This window comes from Sapajus apella, unplaced genomic scaffold (assembly GCF_009761245.1).
Source record: "Sapajus apella isolate SASKATOON/1434 unplaced genomic scaffold, GSC_monkey_1.0 scaffold10, whole genome shotgun sequence".
Classification (NCBI taxonomy): domain Eukaryota; kingdom Metazoa; phylum Chordata; class Mammalia; order Primates; family Cebidae; genus Sapajus; species Sapajus apella.
In genome coordinates, this window is record NW_022436950.1 from 20,135,742 (window position 1) to 20,157,363 (window position 21,622).

A 21,622-nucleotide genomic window follows, 5' to 3' on the forward strand; every position below is an offset into this window, starting at 1 on the left:
ACCCCAACCCACAGTGGGGACCTGCAGCCCCCTCCCACTCCTACTCAGAGAGATAATGGAGGTCTGGGCAGGAGGCCAGGCCAGGAGGAACTGAGGAACTAGGGGCAGGTTATAGGTCAGGACTGCTAAACCCCACACTGGGTGGGTCATTCCCCACATGCTGGCACACAGCCCACGGGACCTGTGGGGCCTGGGAGGTCACATCTAGCCCAATCCCCAAGTCACCCTCAGTCCAGCTCCTGCGAAAGTGCAGCTTCCTAAATGCTGGGCTCTGAAGCTATGAAACCCTGGGCTCTGTCCCAGAGCCTGGTACTGATAACAAGGCCCCAGCACCCTACCGCCTGCCACCCTGCCTGCTGCCAGGACCCCCTCCTTTCTCCCACCCACACCCTGCACCCCCCATTCTCTTCGGGTAATTAGATTCCTCTCAATTAGCGGATTACGATCATTACCAGCTCATCTGGCAACACAGCTCCGCACCCACAGCTGGGGAAGGGGGGCACCAAGAGGGGCACATGGGGGTCATGGGCAAACATGAGAGATGGCTGGGAGAGGAGGGCTGAGGGCTCCCAAAGGGCAGGGCCAAGGAGACAGAAGGTGGCAAGGGTCCTCCCACAACAGGGTGCCTGCCCCCCACTGTGCTTCCGAAGAGAATGGCACCAGCTCAGGCCCACCCAGCCTGCCAGGGGAGTAGAAGACAGAGACAGGAGGCCTCAGGCGGAGGCGAAACCCCCAACCCGCCAAAAGCCAAGCTGGGAGCAGATGGAGCCGGCAAAGCGGAAAACCGGCCAGGGCTGGGCTGGGCGGGAACTGAGCAGAGCAGGCTGTGGGGATCAGCCTCTGGGCCCCCGTTCCTGTGCCCACTGCTTAACTGAAATTCTTCACCCTTCCCTTCGGAATCCTTGCACACGGGGGCCTGAGACAGGCCAGGTGAGGAGGAGCAGGGAGGCAGGAAGGCAGGGGTGCAGGCGGGGGCCAGGCAGGCCAGCGAGCCTTGAGGGCCTTCCTCCCCAGCAGCGTACGAGGCTGAGGCAGTGGGAGGGGAGATTTACCAGGGCTCCAGATTCATTATTCATGAGCCCGCAGCAACGACTCCAATTTAAATGCTAATGTGGGGGGGCCTGACTCAGCTGCCCCGCTTCCGCCCCCACCCCCAGCCCAGGCATAGGCAGAGTCCGTGCTGGCTCCAAGGTTCACAAGGTTTATTAGGGAGTCGGGAGGGAGGGAGCCCAGGAGTCCCCAGGCCACCCACATTGCTCCCCGGCGTGTGACAATCCTGCCTGGTTTTCTCTGGTCCTTTCTGGACAGAGGCTGGCCAAGCAGGCAACAGCCTCCAGGGGAGTGGGTAGGAGCTGGGGGCTTCTGGCAGCCCCACTCAGAGGATGATCTGGTTGGTGAAGCTTCGGCTCAGCTCCTTGTGTGGCAGAACAATCGAGTTGAGGATGAGCACCTCGGCAGGGATCCGGACTCGGCAACCTGCAGTGTGGACGAGGGCACCAGGGGGAGGTCATGGGAGGAGGGACGGGCAGGGAGCTGGGGGCACTGCCAGCAGGGAGGGATCCCTCCTGCCTATCTGTGCCCCTGGCCTCGTGCCCCCGGTGACTCACACAGGGCCTGGCACACAGCAGGCCCTTGGTAACTGTTTGTAAAAAGAAGAAACACACATGCACACAGAGGAACGAATGCTCCCCGGGGCCACTGGCCATCAACTGTGGGGCTCCCCCAGCCCTGGTCCCCAGGAAGCCATACCCAGGATGGTGATGGCAGGGAGCAGCTTCCCGTCCTTGAAGAGGCTCTCACTGTCCATTCGGGCTCGGGGATCGTTGGGGTTGGGGTCATTGGGGGTACCCTCCACGCGGGCCCAGCGTCCCACAGTGCTTCCCCAGCCCACAATGCTATGCAGAACACAGGTGTGCTCCTGCCAAAGAGGACGGTAAAAGGTCAGGGGAAGGCGGGGAGGCAGTAGGAACAGGAAGGTGTGAGGTGGGGCCAGATGTGTCCACCCTTCTCTGTTCTCAGGGGATACCCAGGCCCTCCCGGCAGCCTCTTGTGGTACCACATGCTGCGGTGTGCAGTGGCGCCTACCTGTAATGTGGCGCCATGGAGGACAATGCTCTCCCTGAGCCGCACGCCCTCACCCACAGTCACCCCCTTCCCGATGGAGACGTTGGGGCCCAGCTGTGGAGAGGAGCATATACCGTAATCCCTGGGGGGACTTGCAAGATCCCCAAATCCAACTGCCTTCTAGAACAGATAAGGCAGAATCGACCTGCTCAAGGCCACATAATAGGCTGTGACAAAGTGGAGAAACCGGCACCCAGAACTCCAGCAGCGTGGGCACCCTCCATCCATCCAACCCCCACCTCCGCCCTGAGGCTGGACCCCATGCTCACCACAGCTGAGGGGGCCACCTTGGCAGTCGGGTGGATATACACATTCCCTAGAAGCAGAAGAGAGGCCCTGGGGGCAAATACCCCAAACCGTATTTGGATTGGGGAGGGGCAGGGATTGAGGCTTCAACTGTGGACTCGAGGTCAGGAATCCTGGTTCAGAAGGCAGAGGGGCTGGGTGGAGGCCGAGGGTTAGGAATTGGGGCAGGGTGGGTACCTCGGATCCGTGGGCCCCCTGGGGTGTGCTTGGCCAGCCGTTCTGGGTGAGTGTTCTGGTATCGGCTCAGGTAGAGGCGGGAGGCATAGAGGGCTGAACTGGGGGCCACAAGGTGGGCAGGGACTCAGGGGTCAGCAGGGCCTGGGCCCCCCACCCCAAAGTCTCAATTCCCAGGGGACCCAGCCTTCCATACCCTGCAGACTTGATCTGGCTCCAGATGCCATCGGTGAGATGGACATAGATCTGGCCCTGCCCCGCCAGGGCTGAGAACACATCTTGCTCTAGGCGGATGGTACCTGCCCCTGGCCACAAGCCTGGTGAGTCCTCCCTGGCAGAGAGAAAGAAGGCTGACATCAGTCCCCTAGCCGAGCCCCAACTGTGGGGCTAACGCAGTCTCCCAGGGATAGCTGTGGGAGGGATTCCCACCACCTCTCTAAGCCCCTCTCCAGGTCTGGTCCGGTCCTCTCCAAAGGGATGCCTACATCCCAGGAACCTGTCCCACCCAGTCCCAGCTCGGGTGGGTGCTATCACAAGGGAGCCCCAGGCAGAGACCTGCTTCCCATCCCTGCCCCATTCCAGAAGGAGTCCCCCCCACGTTCACATTCCCCTCCCCATTCAACCCTTTACCCCCTCCAAGCTACCCTCCCCCTCACTGGATGGAATGAAACACAGACAGACTCACCCCAGAGCAAGGCAGCTGGTGAGGGCAGAAACAGTCACAGAAAGAGAGGGAGAGAGAGATGGTAGAGATGCCAGCTCAGCAGAGACAGAGACAGAGAGGCCAGGAGAGATGGAGAGGGAAGCAGAGACACGGGTGGAAGTGAGAAATGGCTATGAGCGGAGGAGGCCTGAGATGCGTGATGTGGGGGTAAGGCACGGACCCCTAGAAGGGAACAGCTCCTAGGCCTAGGAGGGCAGACCCATGGGACTGTGGAAGCAGAGTTCTGGGTGCTATGTTCCTAGGGGAGCCTCAGCCTGAGAGTGTGCGTGTCTGCCTGTGTGTGCACGTGCACACGTCTGCACCCGAGCATGTGTGCACCCAACTGTGTGCTACCGTCTGTTCTGAAAGACGTCTCTGGGACACTCAGGGCTTGGGAGAAATGGACCAGAAGGGGAGTAGGCAGGCAGTGACAGAGGAGGAACTGGGATGGATAAGGAAGAGGGACAGAATGAGGTTAGAAGGGGAGGGACTCCGGAGGCTCTGCTGAGATGGGAAGTGGAGAGAAGGGAGCTGGGAGAAGGAAGGTGAGCAAATTGAGATGGAGCCTGCAGAGGCTGGTGTGTGCTGGGGTCCGTGACTAGGGGTACTTGGGGTCACAGGGCTATGGGGCCTGCCTCACAATTGCCCATCCTGCTGATTACGCTGGAAGACATCCCGAAGAGGCTTCAGGGCTTCAGGAGAAAAGAGGTAGATGCCGCAGTTGATGATGTCGCTGATAAACGTGCTGGGTTTCTCCACATAGTGCAAGACCTGAGGACAGGGTGGGCTGGGTTCAGTAGAAGAAGGGACCATCACCACAGTCCCCAAGGCCCTCTGATTTCCAGGCCCTTCCTGTCTCTCCCTGCTGCTGCTCGGGTGGCTTTGCTAAAATGCAGCGCGCATCCGCATCCTGCTGCTGCCTGGCTTTAAACCCTGAGATGACTGCCCTTCCTCACCTGATTCACCTTCAGATAAGTCCAGCCTCTATGACTTTCCCTGCCCGATCCTCCCCACTGCCTACCTCTCAGACACAATTCCTCCTGACCGCACGCCTGTGCCTGCAATGCCCTTTGTCACGTCTCCATCTGGAAAGCCCACCTTTCCAAGCCCAGCTGACACTGTCACTCCCTCTGTGCGTCCTCTCTTGCTGGCCTCAAAGAGTTAGCTACTCATGCCTGGGCACTCCTGGGCTCTGGCTATGCCTCACCCGTGGCATTCTGCAAAGGGTGGCTTTTGATGCTGTTGCTCCTATTAGACTGCCACTGCCCAAGAGGCAGGAACTGCGCCCTTTTGAGTCTGTTTCTCTCGCACATACCTAGTGCTGAGCACAAAACTATATATGTGCATGTGTGTTTATATGCATATTTATATTAAAGCATGAATAAATAAAAGGGATATATGAAGCCGGGTGTGGTGGCTCATGCCTATAATTCTAGCAATTTGGGAGGCTGAAGTGGGTGGATCACTTGAGCTCAAGAGGTCGAGACCAGCCTGGGCAATATGGAGAAACCCTGTCTCTACAAAAAAAAATACAAAAATTAGGCCAGGTGCAGTGGCTCACCCCTATAATCCCAGCACTTTGGGAGGTCAAGGCAGGCGGATCACCTGAGGTCAAGTGTTCAAGACCAGCCTGGCCAACATGGTGAAACCCCGTCTCTACTAAAAATACAAAAATTAGCCTGGCACGGTGGCACACGCCTGTAATCCCAGCTACTCAGGAGGCTGAGGCAGGAGAATCACTTGAGCCCAGGAGGCGGAGACTGCAGTGAGCTGAGATCATGTCACTGCACTCCAGCCTGGGCAACAGAGTGAAACTCCATCTCAAACAAACAAAAAAAATTAGCCAAAGGATGCAGTCAGCCAAGATCATACCACTGCACTCCAGCCTGGGTGACAAAGTGAGACCCTGTCTCAAAATAAATAAATCAATAAAGGTGGGGGCGGTTACGTGAAAGTCAAGGGGCTTAGGAGAAGGGAGCTTCACAAGCAAGGACAGAGCCCTGATGCCTTGCCTATCATGCTCCTGCCTACAGTGCGTTATTTCCTGCCTCCAGGCCTTTGCACCTGCCTTTCCCTCTGCCTGAAGTACCTTCCTGTCTCCTCTGTCATCTAGACAAATCTGACTGTGCTCAGACCTTGCTTCCTCCAGGAAGCCCTCCCCACTCCCACCACGGCAAGTTTGAGTTGGGGCCCCCTTGGTGTTCCCATCATGCACTGTGCATACATTTATTAAACTACCACCCCCAGGGAAATCAACCATTCTCCTCTCCTCCTGGTCAGTCTCTCTTAAAGGGATATAAATAAGATGATTAATCAGGAGTGTCTCACCTGTCTGTCAAGACCAGGGCCCACCCCATACCGTGTCAGCATTCTCTAGAAGCCTGAGGTGGGGGGATGATGACACAGAGTAGGCACCCACCCAGCCCCCTTTCTGCTCTCACCTCATGCGTCTGTGGATTCTCAACGATGCAGCCGTAGTTGAGGGATTGCGTCCTGTTAGCCTGAAAGACAGACACACCCGAGACAGTGACCCGCCTGCTCCAGGGCAGCCAGGTTTGTTTTTCTTCCTTTCCCTCCCCTACAGCACCTGGCATGCAGCTCTGCCACTGACAGGCCTTCAGCAAGGGTGGAAACTGACAGCTGCCCTCCCCCTCCCTACTTCTGAACAGCCAGAGGGCTCGGGGTCTCCACTAACACCTCTAAGCCTGCCAGAGCAGCGCATCTCCCTCCTGACGCCAGCTCCCACACCAACTCCCAGGGCGCCCCGGCCTCCCCAACACCCTGCATTCCAGCAAGCTCTTAAAATTACCTCCTCTACACCCTCCAGCCCTCCTGGCCCCCTCACCGTTGTGCCAAGGAGTAAGAAAGGGTGACGCTGGTGTCGGTGGGCTTCCAACATAGCACTCAAGGGGAAGTCGGAGCAGACATCGGCATTCAGAACGAAGAATGCCTCGGGGCCCCCAGCCAGGATCTGGTCTCGAAAATGGTAGAGACCACCCCCTGTGCCTAGGGGGACAAATTCCTGCAGGTACCTGTCCCCAGGGACCCCAGAGCCAGCTCAGTGGATCTGATGAGACAGATACCGTGAGCCAGGGCATCTGACCGCCCCTGCTCCCAGGAGTACTCCTGCCCAAGGTCCACAGAGAAACTCCATATATTCAGGAATTCAGAGATGTCCAAATAACCCTTCTAGTAGGTGAGGATGAACTCCAGCAAATGCTGACTCAACCCACTCCCAAGAACTCAGAGGCCTCGGGCATTCCCACCCCCCCGTATATGAATGTGTGCACAAACACCTGACCGGAAGGTGAAACTCCTGCTGGGCAGCTTCGAGGAACTGGGTGAGGGGCTCATCAGGTTGGTAGAAGCCAATGAGCAGAATCTCCTGCATCCCAGGGACCTGAGGACAAGGGAAGAGGCTGGGAGGAAAAATATCTAATAGGAGGGGATGTTGGGGAAATCCTTGGTGCTGGCCCAAAGTCTAGAAACCAGTTTCCGTCTCAGCTGTGGGGCCCCAGGGCACTTGACACACTGGGCTGTTTTCTCCTCTTGACAATGAGGAGTTGGAGAAAGTCAAAGGCCTGATGTTTTCTTGTTTTGTTTTGTTTTTATGAGAAAGGGTCTTGCTCTGTTGCCCAGGCTGGAGTGCAGTGGTGTGATTTTTGGCTGACTGCAGCCTCTACCTCCTGGGCTCAAGCAATCCTCCCACCTAAGCCTCCTGAATATCGAGGACTACAGCCATGCCATTACCTGCCTCAGCCTCTAGAGCAACTAGGACTACAGCCAGGCCACCACGCCTAGCTAATTTTTAAACTTTTTGTAGAGAAGGGGTGTCCCGACGTTGCCAAGGCTGGGCTAGAACTCCCAGCCTCAGGCGATCCTCCTGGATTGGCCTCAAAAACTGCTGGGATTACAGGCATGAGCTACTGTGCTAGGCCTAAACTTTCTTTTTCTTTTTTTTTTTTTTTTTGAGACGGAGTTTCACTCTTGTTACCCACACTGGAGTGCAATGGCGCGATCTCGGCTCACCGCAACCTCCACCTCCTGGGTTCCGGCAATTCTCCTGCCTCAGCCTCCCTAGCAGCTGGGATTACAGGCACGCGCCACCATGCCCAGCTAATTTTTTGTATTTTTAGTAGAGACGGGGTTTCACCATGTTGACCAGGATGGTCTTGATCTCTTGACCTCGTGATCCACCCGCCTCGGCCTCCCTAAGTGCTGGGATTACAGGCTTGAGCCACCATGCCCGGCATGGCCTAAACTTTCAATCAATTATTATAACCCCCACCAACCTGAACTGGGACTCACTCTAAGAAAGACTTTGCCTACCAAGCTGCATTAATCCATTTCCCCCCTTTACTATCCATCAGCCTAAGCTTGAGATAAGCATGAGGTAAGGGTACCATTTATCAAGGGTCGGTGTTGTGCTAGGCATTTTACAAATGTCATTTCTAAGCTTCACCACCCAACAAAGTAGCTCTGATCACCCCCATTTTACACATAAGGTAACTGAGTGTCAGAGAGGGTGTGATATTTGTTCAGGCCTCACAGCAGGCAGCAACTGAATTCACTGCCAAAACCTTGCCTGTCTCAATACTAAAAGCAATAAATAAATGAGTATCACGGTGGTCAAGGATATGAATTTGTGGGTTATCATTGGTCTCCATTGCCACCACGGCTTTACATTGTCTCCAAGATCCTTGTCTGATCTCACATTCCCTACTTTAAAAATAGGAGTGAAGTCTGAGCAGGAAGAGGCCAGATGAGAAACTAGATTGGGGAAGACAGCAGGACAGCTGTACCGCATAACTTGAGGGGGTGCCATTCACATTGTCATCTGTGAATGATGGTCCTTGGAGTTATGCCTGGTTGGAAAAGGGGGAAATACAGCATGAAGATGAGCAGGAAGTGAAGTGAGAGAGGGGACCCTGGAGGTTACCTGGGCACAGGCCTCAATATGGTGTTGGATCATAGGGACCCCTGCCACAGGAAACAGTGGTTTGGGCACCTCAAAAGACAAAGGTCTGAAGCGAGTTCCTGGGAGAGGAGAGGGGAGAACATTTCAGAGCCTCCTGCCTTCCTCTGCCCCCATCCCACCTACCACTCCAGCCCAACCTCCTCCCCCCATTCCCCTGTAACCTCACCCTTTTGAGGGCCTCCAATCAGGATCACCGCTTTGAGCATGATGGTGACTGCTACCTGAACTTCAAATCCCAACAGAGAAGTCAAGCTCAGATCTCATACCCCAACCAAGCCCCAAAACCCAAATAGCAACATTTAGCCCTCTCCCAAGATGTAAACCCAAAGCTCGATATAGTCTCTGCCTGGACCCAACACCTCACAAATCCCACACATCTCAAATCCCGGCAGAGAAATCAAGCTCAGATCTCACACCCCAACCAAACCCCAAACCCCAAATAGCAGCACTTAGCCCTCCCCCAAGATGTAAACCCAAAGCTCAATATAGTCCCTGCCTGGACAGAACCTCACAAATCCCACACATCTCAAATCCCAACCCAGATTCCAGTCGGCCTTCAAACCTCACAGTGATTCCTCCCAAATTCTGAAATTCATACCCCACAATTTGATCTCTAAAAGACTTCCCTCTGGCCATGAATAAATTCTGCAAATTCAGAAACCTGGCAGAGACCCTCCTTCTCAGACCCCAAATCTCAAAATACTGAAGCCTCAAACCCACTGATTCCAAGTGTCTTCATTCTCTATATTAAGCCCTGAATCCCAATAGTGAACCCTGAATATTGAACAGCAAACCCCGACTGAGCCTCAGATATTTAACTTCAATCCTGAACATAATCCCCAAGTAGTGAATACTGATCTGAATTTGATGAACCCCTAATTCCAGCAAAAAATCCTCTATATGTTGAACATGAATCCTAAAACTAACCTCTATATGTTGAACCCCAAATCAAAAGACAGGTTCCCTTGGCATCCCAAACACTGAAACTACCGACCCCGCCCCAGTCCTAATACGGACGACTGGGTCTCAATCTCTGGATTCGGAGGACTGATTGATTGCTGACCCTCACAACCCCACAAGTGACTCTGTACAATGAACCCTGGCCTCTCATTGCCAAGGATTGTGGGACCAACACAGGCACGGGCGCACTGAGGGCCAGCCGGGACCTCGGAGCCCGCCCTCCGTCTCGAGGCCGTCACCTGCCCCTTACCCCTTCCGCCACCGCTCCACCAGCTCACTTTACCACTAGCTCCCTTTACTCCAGCTCTGCCGCCAGCTACTGCAAGCTCCTTCCGCGCACGTGTCTTCTCGCAACTCGCGAGAACTCATTCGCAGGGTCTGTCGGGAATTGTAGTCTGAACCTGTCCCGGCTTTCTAACTTTATGGGCGAGAAGAGCTGTGCTGAAGCCTGGGGGCGTGGCCAAGGGATCGAAGGTGGGTTAAACGAGAGGAAGGGTGGGGCCTGAGAAGGAGACCCTGGAACCTAAGACTGGAGCCCGAGCTGTTGGGGAATGGGGCCTGCAGCCGAAGTGAGGAACTGGGACCCAGAGGAAAACGGCACTGAAGACAGAAGGGGGTGTGGCCAGCCCTGGAAGGGGCAGGGCCAAGGGCAAACAGCCACGAGGGGCTGGGGCTGGAGGCGCTCAAAAGAGGAGAAGGCAGAGTCCCGGCCGCCGCCCCTGGTCCCGCTGGGAAGTGAGGGCGCCTTGGACAGCTAGGGCAACCCTATCAGGTTGACTGTGTGAAATGCAGCACGCCGCTAGGCCCTCCCCAGAATTCCCCGTGACTCCAACAGGCTGTGACCTCGGCGTGGGGGTCTGAAATACGTGTGGGCGCGGGTGCGGGGGAGAGGAGATGGCGATGCGGAAGAGCAGAACAGACGCGGAGGGTCAGAGAGCAGCTTTATTAAGCAAGCTGGAACCCACCCCCGGGCTCGGCGCCAGGGTGGAAGGTCTAGGGGTGCCGCTCAGGCCACGTCCACGCGAGCGAAGCTCTGGTCCATGCCCAGGCTGTTTTCCACGTACACCTCGTACTTGCCGCTGTCCTGGGGCGTGGCCCGGCGAATGGTCAGTGTCGTGGTGGTGCTGCCGATCTCGAAGAACACCCTGCGGAGGGGCGGAGGAGCGGTGGGGAGGAGGGCGGAGCCGCGATCAGTACCCGGCGCACTGGGCCGGGCTCCTTACCCAGCTATGTTCCTCGCCGCCCAGTCTCCGCCCCTGTCACTCCCGCCGAATTTCTGGGCTCAGTCCCACCCAGGTCCCAGCCCCAGGCCCTGCCCGTGCTGCAGGTCCCGGCCCTCGCCTGTCGTCCTCCTCGATGTCCTCCCCGTCCTTGGTCCAGCCCACGTCGGGCGCGGGCTCTCCCAGGATCTCTGCAGTCAGCGTCACGGTGGTGCCTTTGCGCGCCTTAGTGTTGTCGGGTCCCTTCTGAATCTTCGCCGGGACTAGAGGAAGGAAAGGGGAGCGAGACCCCGTGATGGACCCGGAGATGAGGCACGACAAGGTCATCACCTCCCCAGCTGATACCCGGCACTAAATACAGATGCATTTAAACTCGGAGTGTGACGTTGAGCGAATCATTAGCCTCTCTGGTTTCATCTCCTGGGCCGTTAAAGGGACTTATCCTTACCTCTCCTACTTCTCCGGGTCGAATAGAGGATCAAGAGCGATAAAGCGAGCGAAAGCCCCTGAATGTTCACACATCTCGCGGTGCCTCAGATACCGCTCTGGGTAGTGGAAATTGCCCTGAGTTGGTAGCCAGAAGACCCGGGTCTAACCCTGGCTCTGCCCCTGGCTTGCTGTGTGACCTTGGGGCCCTGGAGCCGCGTGATGGAAGCCCAAGGCAGACTGCTCTGCCCGGGTGGGGCTGGATCCCGAGGTAGGGAAGGACGTTTGGCTGGCGCAGCGATGCGCCCCAGGCTGTGCCTGGGGCTGGGCTGGTGGGGACCCTATAGTTAGGCCCAGGGCTAAACACGAGCAGCTGGACAGGGATGCGGGCTCTGGTTGAGTGGAGCTGGTCTGCGCCCTGGCGCTGCGCCCGGCGCGCGCGTACCTTCCACGAGGATGCGCGCCGAGTCGGAGCACTGGCCGAAGGGGTTGGTGACGTTGATGCTGTACTGGCCCAGGTCTGCCAGCTCGCCGTCGCGCACCACCAGTGCCACCACGTCAGGGTCCTCGAACACGTAGCGGTATTTGGGCCCGTCACGCAGCTCCTTGCCGTCCTTACTCCAGCGGATGAACGGGTCCGGGAAAGCCGAAATGCGGCAAGTGAGCTTGGCCGCGCTGCCCTCGATCAGCACCACGTCCTTCAGCGGCTCCAGCACCCGCGGCGGCCCCTTCTCGCGCAGCTCCTTTCGGGACCTACCCGAGGGCCGAGTCAGGGCCCAGAGCTCTCAGGACAGGCCCAGCCATAGCCCTTTCCTTGAGCGCACCATCTCCTGCCTGCCCCCTGGGCCCGCCAGACCCCTAAACGTGGGGCTTGAGGGGAGGAGGACTGCTCCTGAACTGCTGCCCTGATAGGATGATCCATTCCTACCAGCCACTCCTCCATACCTCAGTAACGACCCTCCCCTAAGACCAGTCATTTCAGAGGTTCCTGACTTCGCTCAGGGCTCCCCCAAACCCCATTCAAGAATGTGCTCTCTGCAGCTCCCTTCCTCCGCAGGGCTCCGGGGCTCCCTCTCACCTGTGGCCCCGGTAAGAGGCCTGGATGCGAATGGCCGCACTCTGGACCTGTGGGTCATTGATGTCCAGGGTACATCCAGGAGGTGGGGCAGAAGCCACTGGCTTTTTGGCAGGAGCTGCTTTAGACATCTGGGAGTGGGCAACAAATGTGGGAGTCCAGATTGAGACAGAGACTCCCACCTTCAGCCCTTTTCCTCCCTGGTCAGAACATTCAGTGGGGTGGGGGAATGGGAGTGTCTTCAGCTTCTCTGAGGATCGGACTCACCGTGGAGGGATCGACCTAGGACTTGAGTCGACTGGCTGGGTTGCAGGCAGCACAGAGCCCTTCTGGATGGCACAGTAGGGGTGCAGGCAGGTGCTCAGTCCTGGGCTCTGTTTTATACATCGCTCCCCTCCTTGCCTTGTTTGGCATGGTTGCCCCAAGCCCCCCGGGACCCCATCCCCCACCCTCTGACCCAAGCAGGCTCTTTATTTAGCCTGCGGATGCCTGGGATGCTGGCTCAGCCGCTGGGCTAGGCCCGGTGGGGGGAAACCTGAGCAGCTCTGGGGTGTGCCTCGCGTCAGCACCTGGACAGCTGGACAGCTGGATGCCACCCTGTCCCCTCCCAGAGCAGGGGGTATCCATTGGACTCCCAGGAGTACCAGATTCAGGCCCTAGCTGACGAGACATCCAGCTTCCTGGGGCAGCTTTTCACTCAGGTTGGGCTCTGGACAGTCAGACAACATGCCCTGTTAAGGTGTTTGAGTGTTTGTGGCGGGGTGGTGTCCCTGAATAAAGCCAGAGTAGCATCGGGCTTCAGGGCCCCTACAGCTAATGGCAACAGGGCCACGTGGCTGTCAAGACCAATCCAGAAGCCCCTTACTCTTTCCTACCCCCCAACCCCAGGAGTCCAGGGTTGTCATTTCCACACTGTGCCCCCTGGCGGTAAACTGAGATAAAGCGGGAGGGACGGGAAAGATTAGAATAGCAGCCCCTCCAAGCCATCCCCACCTCCACTCACTCTCCTTGGTGTCACATGGGAGGGGCTTAGACTGCACAGTCCTTGGAGATTAGTACCACTACTGGCCCCCAACCCTAGGTTTGCCCAAGTCCTTTTTGGGGACATAAATTGGTGCATAGGGACATCAAACCACATGGGATGAAAGGGTTCAGTTAACCCCTCTGGGGCTTGCCTGAAGGCCAGTCTGCCCAGGCCGGGCACTGGGTAGAAGCATGACTTCCATTCACTGGAAGTCATGCCCTAATGTGGGGGCACTGTCACCTTTTGATCAGAGCAATTTTGACGTAGCTCTGCTGACATAAATTACCTTTGCTCCTCTGGGTTTGGAACAAGCAGTTCACATGCCATTTCCAATGGAGATGGGAAGGGAGTTCAAGATCGGAGAGGGGACGGGAGAGGAATTTTACCATTTATCAAGATATGAGTTCAGGCACCTCATTTTTATACAAAACACTTGCAGTGTGTAGGGGATTGGAGATTCTCACAGGCAAACTGTATATCTTCATAGCTAAAATGACAGGTTGGCAAGGCGTCCTTCTGGTCCCTTCCAGCTGGCTTTAACATCCTGTTATTTTATGACGATGGGGCTTGACTCTGCCCTGTTGTCCTGGGAAGCTAGAGAGGCTAGGCTGGGCTGGGCAAAAGGATTGTCTGAGCTGCAGCCAAGGGACCCTCAACCTCCATCTGCAGCACAGCAGTGTCAACTCTCTCTGCCCTGGTCAGAGGCTTTCTTCCTTTTACTTTGCCAAGAACAGAGTTTTCAAGGTGGAATGAGGGCAACATTTCCTCTGGAGACAAGGAGACCTGGGCCCTCCCCCACCCCTCATCCCCAACCTCAGGGCAGGGCAGCTCAGTCCTAGGTCCCAGTGACCATTCTGTGGCACTGCAGGGAGTAGCTAGTCGAGTGCTTTAGCACCTAGCAGACCTCCTAACTTATCATGCAGACAAGAAGGTCCATCCAGGCTGGTGTGTCCCTCAGCCCCCAGAAAAGTCTGGACACAGCAGACCAGAGCACTCCCAGCTGGTGCTCTCCATGTGCTCTGACCTGTGCTGTGACATGGAGGGGGTGAGGGGCGTGTGCCTGCCTTTTCTTTTTTTTTGAGATGGAGTATTGCTCTGTTGCCCAGGCTGGAATGCAGTGGTGCAATCTTGGCTCATTACAGCCGCCACCTCCCAGGTTCAAGCGCTTCTCATCCCTCGGCCTCCCAAATAGCTGGGATTACAGGTGTGTACCATCATGCCTGGCTAATTTTTGTATTTTTAGTAGAGACAGGGTTTCATCATGTTGGCCAGGCTGGTCTTGAACTCCTGACCTCGACCTTCCAAAGTGCTGGGATTATAGGGTTGAGCCACTGTGCCTGGCCCTGTCCTGGTTTCTTCTGCAGCTCCTCACACCACCCTACTCTCGCCAACTATTGGGATGAAACCCACTCTGCTCCAGGGGTCGGGACCAGAGTTCCTGCCTGTCTTCTGGGCAGAGTGAATGAGACTGAGCCAGGACTGGGGTGAGAGCTGGCCTATTTCAGAGCCAGCATCCCTACACTGTGATGAGGGAACATGTGACAAGAGGTGGGGACTACCGAAACCTGATTTCGGGGGTTCAGTGGATCTGCCGGCATTCCAAAAACTGCAGGGGGAGAAGCAGATCACAGTCTCCCCTCCCTCCAGGAAAAAGGAGAGGTGAGGAGCCAGGAGGATCAGGGGAGGGGATTGGGAGGACCCAAAGTGCTAGCTGGTATATTGCCGAATGTGTGTGTTGGGGAATGCCCAGAGAGGGCTCAATGCCCCGGAACTCACCCTTCCCCAGCCATCCTCCCTTCCAGCCGTCCCTCTCCATAGACATAGGTTCTGCTGCTTGCCATTTTTATTTCCTTGTGACAGACAGACAGACAGACAGCTGGATGGCTGGGAGGGATAGTCAGGACAACATGGGCAGTAGGGATCAGATGGAAGGGGAAACTTCATAAAAGTCAATAAATAAATAAATATGAATGGGAAGAAGGCCAAAGGCCATGGAGGGGCGGTGGGGGCCAGCAGAGCGCACCTGGGGCTGTATCCACTGGACAGGAGGAGAGCGAGCGTGAGTGACCGCTGGCCTCCAGCTCTCCACGTTTCTCCTCTGAGGGATGCTGGCAGCTGGCCCGCCCCACCTCCACCTGAGTCCTCTCTTCTCCCTCCACTGCCTCGCTGCCCTCTCTCACGTCCTGGCCCTGGGCCCCTGCCACGGTCTCTGTGTCCTGCACCCACTTTGCCACACTGACTCACAGCCTACTGCCCTGACACCCTGGGCTCCTTCCTCTTCCTCCTCTCCAGCTACACCCCTTGCCTTGGTTCTCCCTGAGATGCACTGACCCCCAACCCAGAACCTTCCTAGAGCCTCCCCCTTTCTGTCCCTCGACTTCTTTTCCTATCTACTTCCCATTCCCCTCTTGTCCCTCTGCGTGTTCCCACCCTGCCAAGCCTGGCCAGCGGGTCTTCCACTCTGGCTCTGGCCTGGGGTGGCATCAGGCTGAGGCCCTGGGGTCGCTGTCCTTGCAGGTCTATGAGGTAAGAGCCCGGCCAGATGTTGCTGCTGGTGGTATCCGAAGCCCCAGGCCCGCCTGGCTCAGTGTGGGCCCTGGAATGTCCCGTGGCATTGGTGGGAACCCCAGTCGAAGCCTGAGGCCTGGCTGTGGTCCGTGCCTCTAGGGGCCGCCGGGGTAGGAGCGCAGCAGCACCTTGTGGCGGGTGGCGGCCTCAGCCCGGCGTCGGCGCTGCTCGCCCAGAAACTCCTTGAGCCGGTTGGTGGTGAAGGTGAGCGTCTGGCGGCGCAGCTTCATCAGGTAGGCATCCTGCAACCACGGGTGGGCCAGGCAGTCCTGCAGGGAGGGCCGGCTCCTGCCAGGCAGAGCCAGGGATCATGAGCTGGAAGGACGGCCCTGGGGGCTGCCGAGGCTCTGTCCTCCTCCACACCCATGTCCCAGTCCTGGATCCACCCCTACATGTGTGATCTTAGGCAGCTCAAGAGCTCAGTTCCCGAATCTCTGGAATGGGAACAGTGGTTCTGCCTCACATGGGGTTGCCTTGGGCTTTAAATGGTAGGTAGCATGACCATTTATTAGAAGCAGCAGATTTGTTCCTAGGAGCAGGGGAGGAGCTAGGGGATCTCTGGCACAGGCCAGGCCAGGGGCACGTAACTTGGGAGGATGGCTGGTGTGGGGCTCACTCACCAGGGATGTACTGAGAGGACCTTTCTCAAGAAGAGGGTGGCGCTCTGGGATGTATTGGGGTACAGCAGGAAGGCATCAAAGCGGCCCCCCATAATCCGAGCCTCCATTTCCTGGGGGTCTGGCTCATAGAATGGGGAGCGTCCACTGAGCCTGTTGGGCAAGATAGCTTGATTGACATATGCAGACTGAAGGCCAACACCCAGACCCGGGAGGACATTAGTGTCAGGTGCACAGGGCTCAGGGCCCTGCTACTCTGCACTTGTGTGTGTGTGTGGTATGGATGTGTGTACAGGGGAGGTCAGGCACCAGGGAGAGAGTGTTGGCAGAAGGTGAGTATGGAAGCTCACTGTGTAGGCAGAGTGGGCTGCGGTGGGGTAGGGGACACTCACATAATGTAGGTGAGCACACCCGCTCCCCAGATGTCCGTGGCAGAGCCGATGGGTTCTCCCTTCACCATCTCCGGAGCTGACAGGAGACAGAGGCCAAGCTGACCCAGCTTCCTGGTGGCAGGGAAGTGGGGGCAGGGGAGGTCCCTGGGTGCTGGAGCAGCAGGACAATGCCCAGGTCACCAGACCATGGGAATGACCAGAGTGGCAGGCCCTGAAGGCCAGTAGGTAGGACAGAGGTAGTGGCATACCCCAAGAGACATGTGGGACACCCGACAGCCCAGGCACTAAATGGTGGGGTAACTCCATAACTCCAGAGGGGCTGAGAAACAGGGTGACAAGCTCCCTTGGATCAGCTCCAAGGTAGGGCTCCCATTCACAATGATTGTGGCTGATACCAATATTAAGAGCCTTTGAGGCCACGCGCAGTGGATCACACCTGTGATCCCAGCACTTTGGGAGGCTGAGGCGGGCGGATCGCCTGAGGTTGGGAGTTCAAAACAAGCCTGGCCAGCATGGTGAAACCCTGTCTCTACTAAAAATACAAAAATTAGCCAGGCGTGGTGGCAGGTGCCTGAAATCCCAGATACTCAGGAAGCCGAGGCAGGAGAATCCCTTGAACCTGGGAGGCAGAGGTTGCAATGAGCTGAGATCAAGCCATTGCACCCCAGCATGGGCAACAGAGAAAGACCCCGTCTCAGAAAAAAAATAAGAAAGAAAGAAAAAAAAACCCTTCAAAATCAGCCTAGCTGGCTCCAATTCCAGACCTGCCCCTTCTAGCTATGGGACCCTGGGCGATTTGCTAAACCTGCCTGGCTCTCCATTGCCTCATCTGTAAAGAGTGGCTTGTAGTCCCACACTAAGAAAGAGAGATAATGAACCTCAAGCATTTAGCAGTTTGCTCAATGGTAGCTGATTTTCCTTATTTAAATAAAATAATAGATTCTCCTGTCTTTTCAGCTTTAGTGAATCCTGCCTCTAGCATTTATAATTGTCTGATTGGATAAACCCTTAACTTCAGTAACCTCAGTTTCCTCATCTGTAAAAGAGGGCTAATATTATTCCAAACTCCATGTTATTGTAAAGATCAGTTGGAAGAAAAAGCCACATACTTCATTCGTTGCCTGCATACAGTAATCACTCAACAAGTGGCACATACATGGGTGAAGTGGGGTGAGCCCTGGCTGCTGTCCCTTTGGCAGTGCCCTGTTCCCACCCTGGCTGGCAGCTGGTCCCCTCACCCATGAACTCCAGAGTGCCCGTGCGGTGGCCAAGAGGCCGAAGGGCCTGGGGGTTGTAGGGCTGGGCACTGCCGAAGTCCACGATCTTGAGGGCATTGTCAGGGGCCAGCAGCAGGTTGTCCGGCTTGATGTCCAGGTGGAGCACGTGGTGGCTGTGGAGGTAGTCCAGGCCTTGTAGAAGCTGCACCACATAAGTGGCCACGTCATCCTCGGAATACCGGAACCTGGGAGAGCAGGGGTGGAGCTGATGATACCCGGCCCAGCCTCCCCCGCTCTCCCTCGCTACTCCCCCAGAATGCCCAGCTACCTGTCACTGAGCCCACAGAGGAGCTCCCGGTTGCCGCAGCTCTCAGCAATGAGCACGAGGTACCGAGGGGTGATGTAGGCCTCGTGCAGGGACATGATCCGCTCGTGGTGCAGGGTCCGCAGCACCTCGTACTCCTGTAGGACCCGCCGCTTGCCCTCGGCAGCATAGGGCACGATCTTGGCCACGAACGTTCGCCCTGTGGCGTTCTCCCGGCACGCTCGCACAACACCAAAGCGGCCCCTGTGTTGGGGGGGGGGGGGGGGGACACAGCAGCCGCGGAGGGGGGGGGGGACACTTCCATAGTGAGGACTAACGCAGGGACCCCCAGGGGCAAGAATGGAGTGGTTCCAGGGTGGGCTCCAGAGTTCAATCCTAGAAAACGAGGGTTCGAGTCCCAGCTTCACCACTCACTGGCTTTGTACCTTAGGTAAATCTCAAAGCTTCTCTAACCTCAGTTTTGCCACCTGAAATGGGTGATGCTAATAGCACAGTGTCCCTCAGAGTTGTGAAGAATCAATGAGACCACATGGCTAAAGCACTCAGTATAGTGTCTGACACATTTGAATTCAATCGTTCTAAGGACCTAAACCTCAGCACCTCCCCCCACCCCAGCCAGGACAGTCTGATCTCTGAAGCCACGTGCTCCTGACCTTTGACCCACACTCCTCTCTGTCCTGTCCCCTTCCCCAGCCCTGCTTGCCTGGCTTTCTCTTCCAGGAAGGTGTAGGGTTTCTGAGGGGGCCCCTGGCGAAGAGTGGTGACCTCTGGCCTGGGAGAGCTTCGGGGACTGCTCCCAGCGGAGCTGACCACCTCCTTGGCTGGGCTGAGGCTCCGCACAGTCACCTTGGTAGGCTCAGGAGGGGGCTCGGGGGCTGGGGGCTCTGGGGCTGGCGGTGCAGACACGAAGGAAGTCACCATATACACAGGAGTGGAGGAAGACACTGGTTTAACCCCTTGAGGAGTGGAGGCTGGGGTCGGGGTCCCAGTGTCAAGGACAAAAGACTTAGGCTCACTTGGGGTGACCTGGGCACTGGGTAGGGGGGGGCTCTGCTTTCCGGGCAGCCTGCAGGCCCCTGTGTCTTCGTGGGGGAGTTTGGGGTGGTGGACCCACAGCCTTGAGTGAGGACAAGGCCTGGCTAGGGGGTGTGGGGGGAGATGAGGGGCTGACAGTGACTGACGGGGGCGTGGGGGCAGCAGGAGCTGGGGGCGGGGCCAGTGAGGTAGGAGAGTCAGGAGGCGGGGCCCTGGCTGGCCCTGAGGTGACAGGGGCCTCTTGGTGGGCAGCAGGTGGCACAGCTGAAGAATCTAAGAGACAAAGAAAATGATCACCATGGTGCCTTGGGGCAAAGCCATTGTACTCCACAAGAACCCTAGGCTCAGGGCCCCCTTCCTCGCCCCAGCCCACACCGTCGCACTGACCTTGAGTACCCCTGACAAAGACCTTCTCAGAAGGGCTGCTGAAGGGCCCCTGCCCAGCGCGGTTGGCACAGGCCACACGGAACCTCACAGTCACACCAACTGGCAGGTGGGTCACGTTGTAGTAACAGTCGGGGATGCCTGAGCTCACAGGGTGCCACACAGACTCCCCTATAGGCAGTATGGGGGAGGAGCTGAGGTCACAGAAGGGATGGCTCCCACTGCCAGTGCTATCTGTAGAGCCCAAGAAGGCACTGGCCTTCCCAGACTCCCCTCCCCTCCCTCTGCCACTCCCCCCATCCTCCCTCTGCCCCATCCTCACCATCCACTCGCCGCTCCAGCGTGTATGTGCAAGGTGCCCGGCTGTCTCCCGGCTTCCACAGCACCAGCGCTGTGTCCTGGTAGGTCTGAGGCACCTCTGGAGGAGCTAGCTTTCCTGGGATTCCTGGCAAGAGAAAGAAGAGTCCCAGTGAGCCCCTACACCCTAGCTAAGAGCCCTTCGTCCCTGCCCCTCCATCCCCATCACTACCCCCCTCAGGCCCTGCCCCAAGCTCACGGGCCACAGCCACGGTACAGGAGCTGGTGATGCTGCCCAGGACGTTGCTGGCCGAGCACTCATAGAGCCCAGCGTGCCGCTTGCCCGCTCGGGGGATGCTGAGCAGCTGCCGCCCGTCTTTGCAGGACACAATGATCACTGACGGCTCTGACCGCAAGGACTGCTTGTCTGGGGACAGGGAGGAGCAGGAGGAGCTGCTGAGTGAGCTAGCACATGTCCAGGGCCCCTCAGTTACTCCCCACTCCAGCATTCCCCCAAACATGCCCAGCCCCAACCCCTGGCCGAGCCCCTCCCATCCCCTGGGTTCAGGGCTGCTTGCTGGTCTCTCTTTCTATGGGAGGCACAGTTTCCTTACCTTTCATCCAGGAGATGTGTGGGGCAGGGCAGGCTGCCGGCAGGCAGAGCAGGGTGGCTGCCTCTCCCTCCAGCAGCACCTGGTCCTTGAGTTTGATGTGGAAGACTGGGGGGAAGTCTGGAGGAAAAGCAGAGACAGCCATCTTTCTTTGGGGACCCTGGCCCACTTACCGCCGGGGGAGGGATGGAGAAGGCTTGCAAACAGCCAGCAGGAAGCAGCGTGAAACCTTGTCTCTTCCCAGGCAGATGGGGAAAGTAGCACCCCACACCATGCCTTCGAGAATTTTCTTTGGGGCAAGCATCACTTTCCCCAGGCCCTCACTGTGTACAGAACTGCCTTTTCCTTGCACTATTGACGATGCTACTTATGTCATGGGTTTGTAAATCACTTAGGGTAGGGCCTGGCACTAAGTGGTCTATAGGATTTGTTAAATAAAATAAAAGCAAAGGGAATATTGAAAAACTATAATGGTTAAGATCCTGTGAGACCCACCCTCTCTGGGGCACCGTGGGACAAGTGAGAAGAGAATTGGGAGGAGGTAGTGATCTGAGCTCAGAAGGGACCGAACGAGTAATGTTCTATCAGAGTGTGCTGTCTCAAAGAGCTACGGTCTAGGAAAACTGTGGGCAGATCCTGGAAGCGTGTCGGCCTCCTGGCCCCTCTTCCCACCTGCTGTAGGTCTTCTCTATACTCCTTCAGATCAACTGAGTGGTGACAGCTTTTGAAGGGGCAAAAGACAGTATCTGCATGACCTTGGGCTATTTACCCTCTCAGAAGCTCCATTTCTAATCCGTAAATCGAGGAAAATAATACCACGCCCACAGGATTCTTGCTGTGACAATTACCAGGCATGTAAAGTATCTGGCATAGAGTAACTGATCATAAATACTAGCTTTTCTTGTTGTTACCATTATCTTAGCAATATGGACAGCAGAGAAGCCCGGAGGAGACCCCCAGAGAAAGAGGCTGTTTCAGCAAAGCAGAAAAGCTGCCTTCACAGCTAGCTGGTGGCTATGCACACAGTGGGGCTAGGGATTCAACCAGTCTTCCTTCCTCCAATGTAGCCAGCCTGTGACTTAGTGCCCTGAGGGTTTGCGTGCATGTTCCCTGAGAATGTCCCTTTAGAAAAACCCCAGTCCAGCCATGGGTGGAGGGTGGGGATAGGGGAGGACTCAGGGTTGGA

General features: G+C 56.9%; 3 protein-coding genes across 13 annotated transcripts in view; all 3 read right to left on the minus strand.

Annotated features, from left to right (window-relative positions):
- Positions 1–1,183: 1,183 nt before the first annotated feature.
- Positions 1,184–9,612, minus strand: GMPPA (GDP-mannose pyrophosphorylase A). Of its 11 annotated transcripts, none has more exons than XM_032278070.1 (14): positions 9,529–9,612; positions 8,452–8,511; positions 8,247–8,344; positions 6,604–6,707; positions 6,153–6,339; positions 5,749–5,808; positions 3,948–4,078; positions 3,290–3,304; positions 2,801–2,935; positions 2,608–2,705; positions 2,394–2,440; positions 2,086–2,178; positions 1,750–1,918; positions 1,184–1,476 (listed from the first exon to the last, which is right to left on the minus strand). In XM_032278070.1, the coding sequence occupies exons 2-14, from the start codon at positions 8,489–8,491 to the stop codon at positions 1,376–1,378; spliced, it is 1,278 nt and encodes a 425-aa protein (XP_032133961.1). In that variant the 5' UTR covers positions 8,492–8,511; positions 9,529–9,612; the 3' UTR covers positions 1,184–1,375. The 11 variants fall into 11 exon arrangements, with proteins under 11 accessions (XP_032133961.1, XP_032133959.1, XP_032133958.1 ...); XM_032278068.1 differs by having other exon boundaries at positions 8,452–8,506; positions 9,496–9,612; XM_032278067.1 differs by having other exon boundaries at positions 9,496–9,611.
- Positions 9,613–10,169: 557 nt separating this feature from the next.
- Positions 10,170–12,394, minus strand: SPEGNB (SPEG neighbor). The gene is made up of 5 exons (XM_032278080.1): positions 12,234–12,394; positions 11,970–12,097; positions 11,337–11,644; positions 10,587–10,728; positions 10,170–10,390 (listed from the first exon to the last, which is right to left on the minus strand). Exons 2-5 carry the CDS (start codon positions 12,095–12,097, stop codon positions 10,252–10,254), a joined length of 717 nt encoding a protein of 238 aa, XP_032133971.1. The 5' UTR covers positions 12,234–12,394; the 3' UTR covers positions 10,170–10,251.
- Positions 12,395–14,815: 2,421 nt separating this feature from the next.
- Positions 14,816–21,622, minus strand: part of SPEG (striated muscle enriched protein kinase) — a 60,224-nt gene continuing 53,417 nt past the window's right edge. Inside the window, 11 exon segments of the mRNA XM_032278081.1 lie at positions 14,816–15,846; positions 16,179–16,328; positions 16,568–16,643; positions 17,806–18,029; positions 18,113–18,352; positions 18,813–19,156; positions 19,158–19,417; positions 19,532–19,699; positions 19,851–19,973; positions 20,085–20,252; positions 20,440–20,556. Coding sequence (XP_032133972.1) covers positions 15,654–15,846; positions 16,179–16,328; positions 16,568–16,643; positions 17,806–18,029; positions 18,113–18,352; positions 18,813–19,156; positions 19,158–19,417; positions 19,532–19,699; positions 19,851–19,973; positions 20,085–20,252; positions 20,440–20,556 — 2,063 coding nt within the window. The 3' untranslated portion in view covers positions 14,816–15,653.

What these genes read in the sequence shown, in the direction of transcription:
- SPEGNB (XM_032278080.1), bottom strand. Translation starts at nt 12,097, where the DNA reads ATGTCTAAAGCAGCTCCTGCCAAAAAGCCAGTGGCTTCTGCCCCACCT. An exon ending in GGCGCGCATCCTCGTGGAAG is followed by an intron (nt 10,729 to 11,336) that starts GTACGCGCGCGC and finishes TCCTTCCTCTAG; the next exon opens with TCCCGGCGAAGATTCAGAAG. An exon ending in GACATCGAGGAGGACGACAG is followed by an intron (nt 10,391 to 10,586) that starts GCGAGGGCCGGG and finishes GCCCCTCCGCAG; the next exon opens with GGTGTTCTTCGAGATCGGCA.
- GMPPA (XM_032278070.1), bottom strand. Translation starts at nt 8,491, where the DNA reads ATGCTCAAAGCGGTGATCCTGATTGGAGGCCCTCAAAAGG. An exon ending in TCTTACTCCTTGGCACAACG is followed by an intron (nt 5,809 to 6,152) that starts GTGAGGGGGCCA and finishes TCTGTCTTTCAG; the next exon opens with GCTAACAGGACGCAATCCCT. An exon ending in AGCCAGATCAAGTCTGCAGG is followed by an intron (nt 2,706 to 2,800) that starts GTATGGAAGGCT and finishes TGTGGCCCCCAG; the next exon opens with TTCAGCCCTCTATGCCTCCC.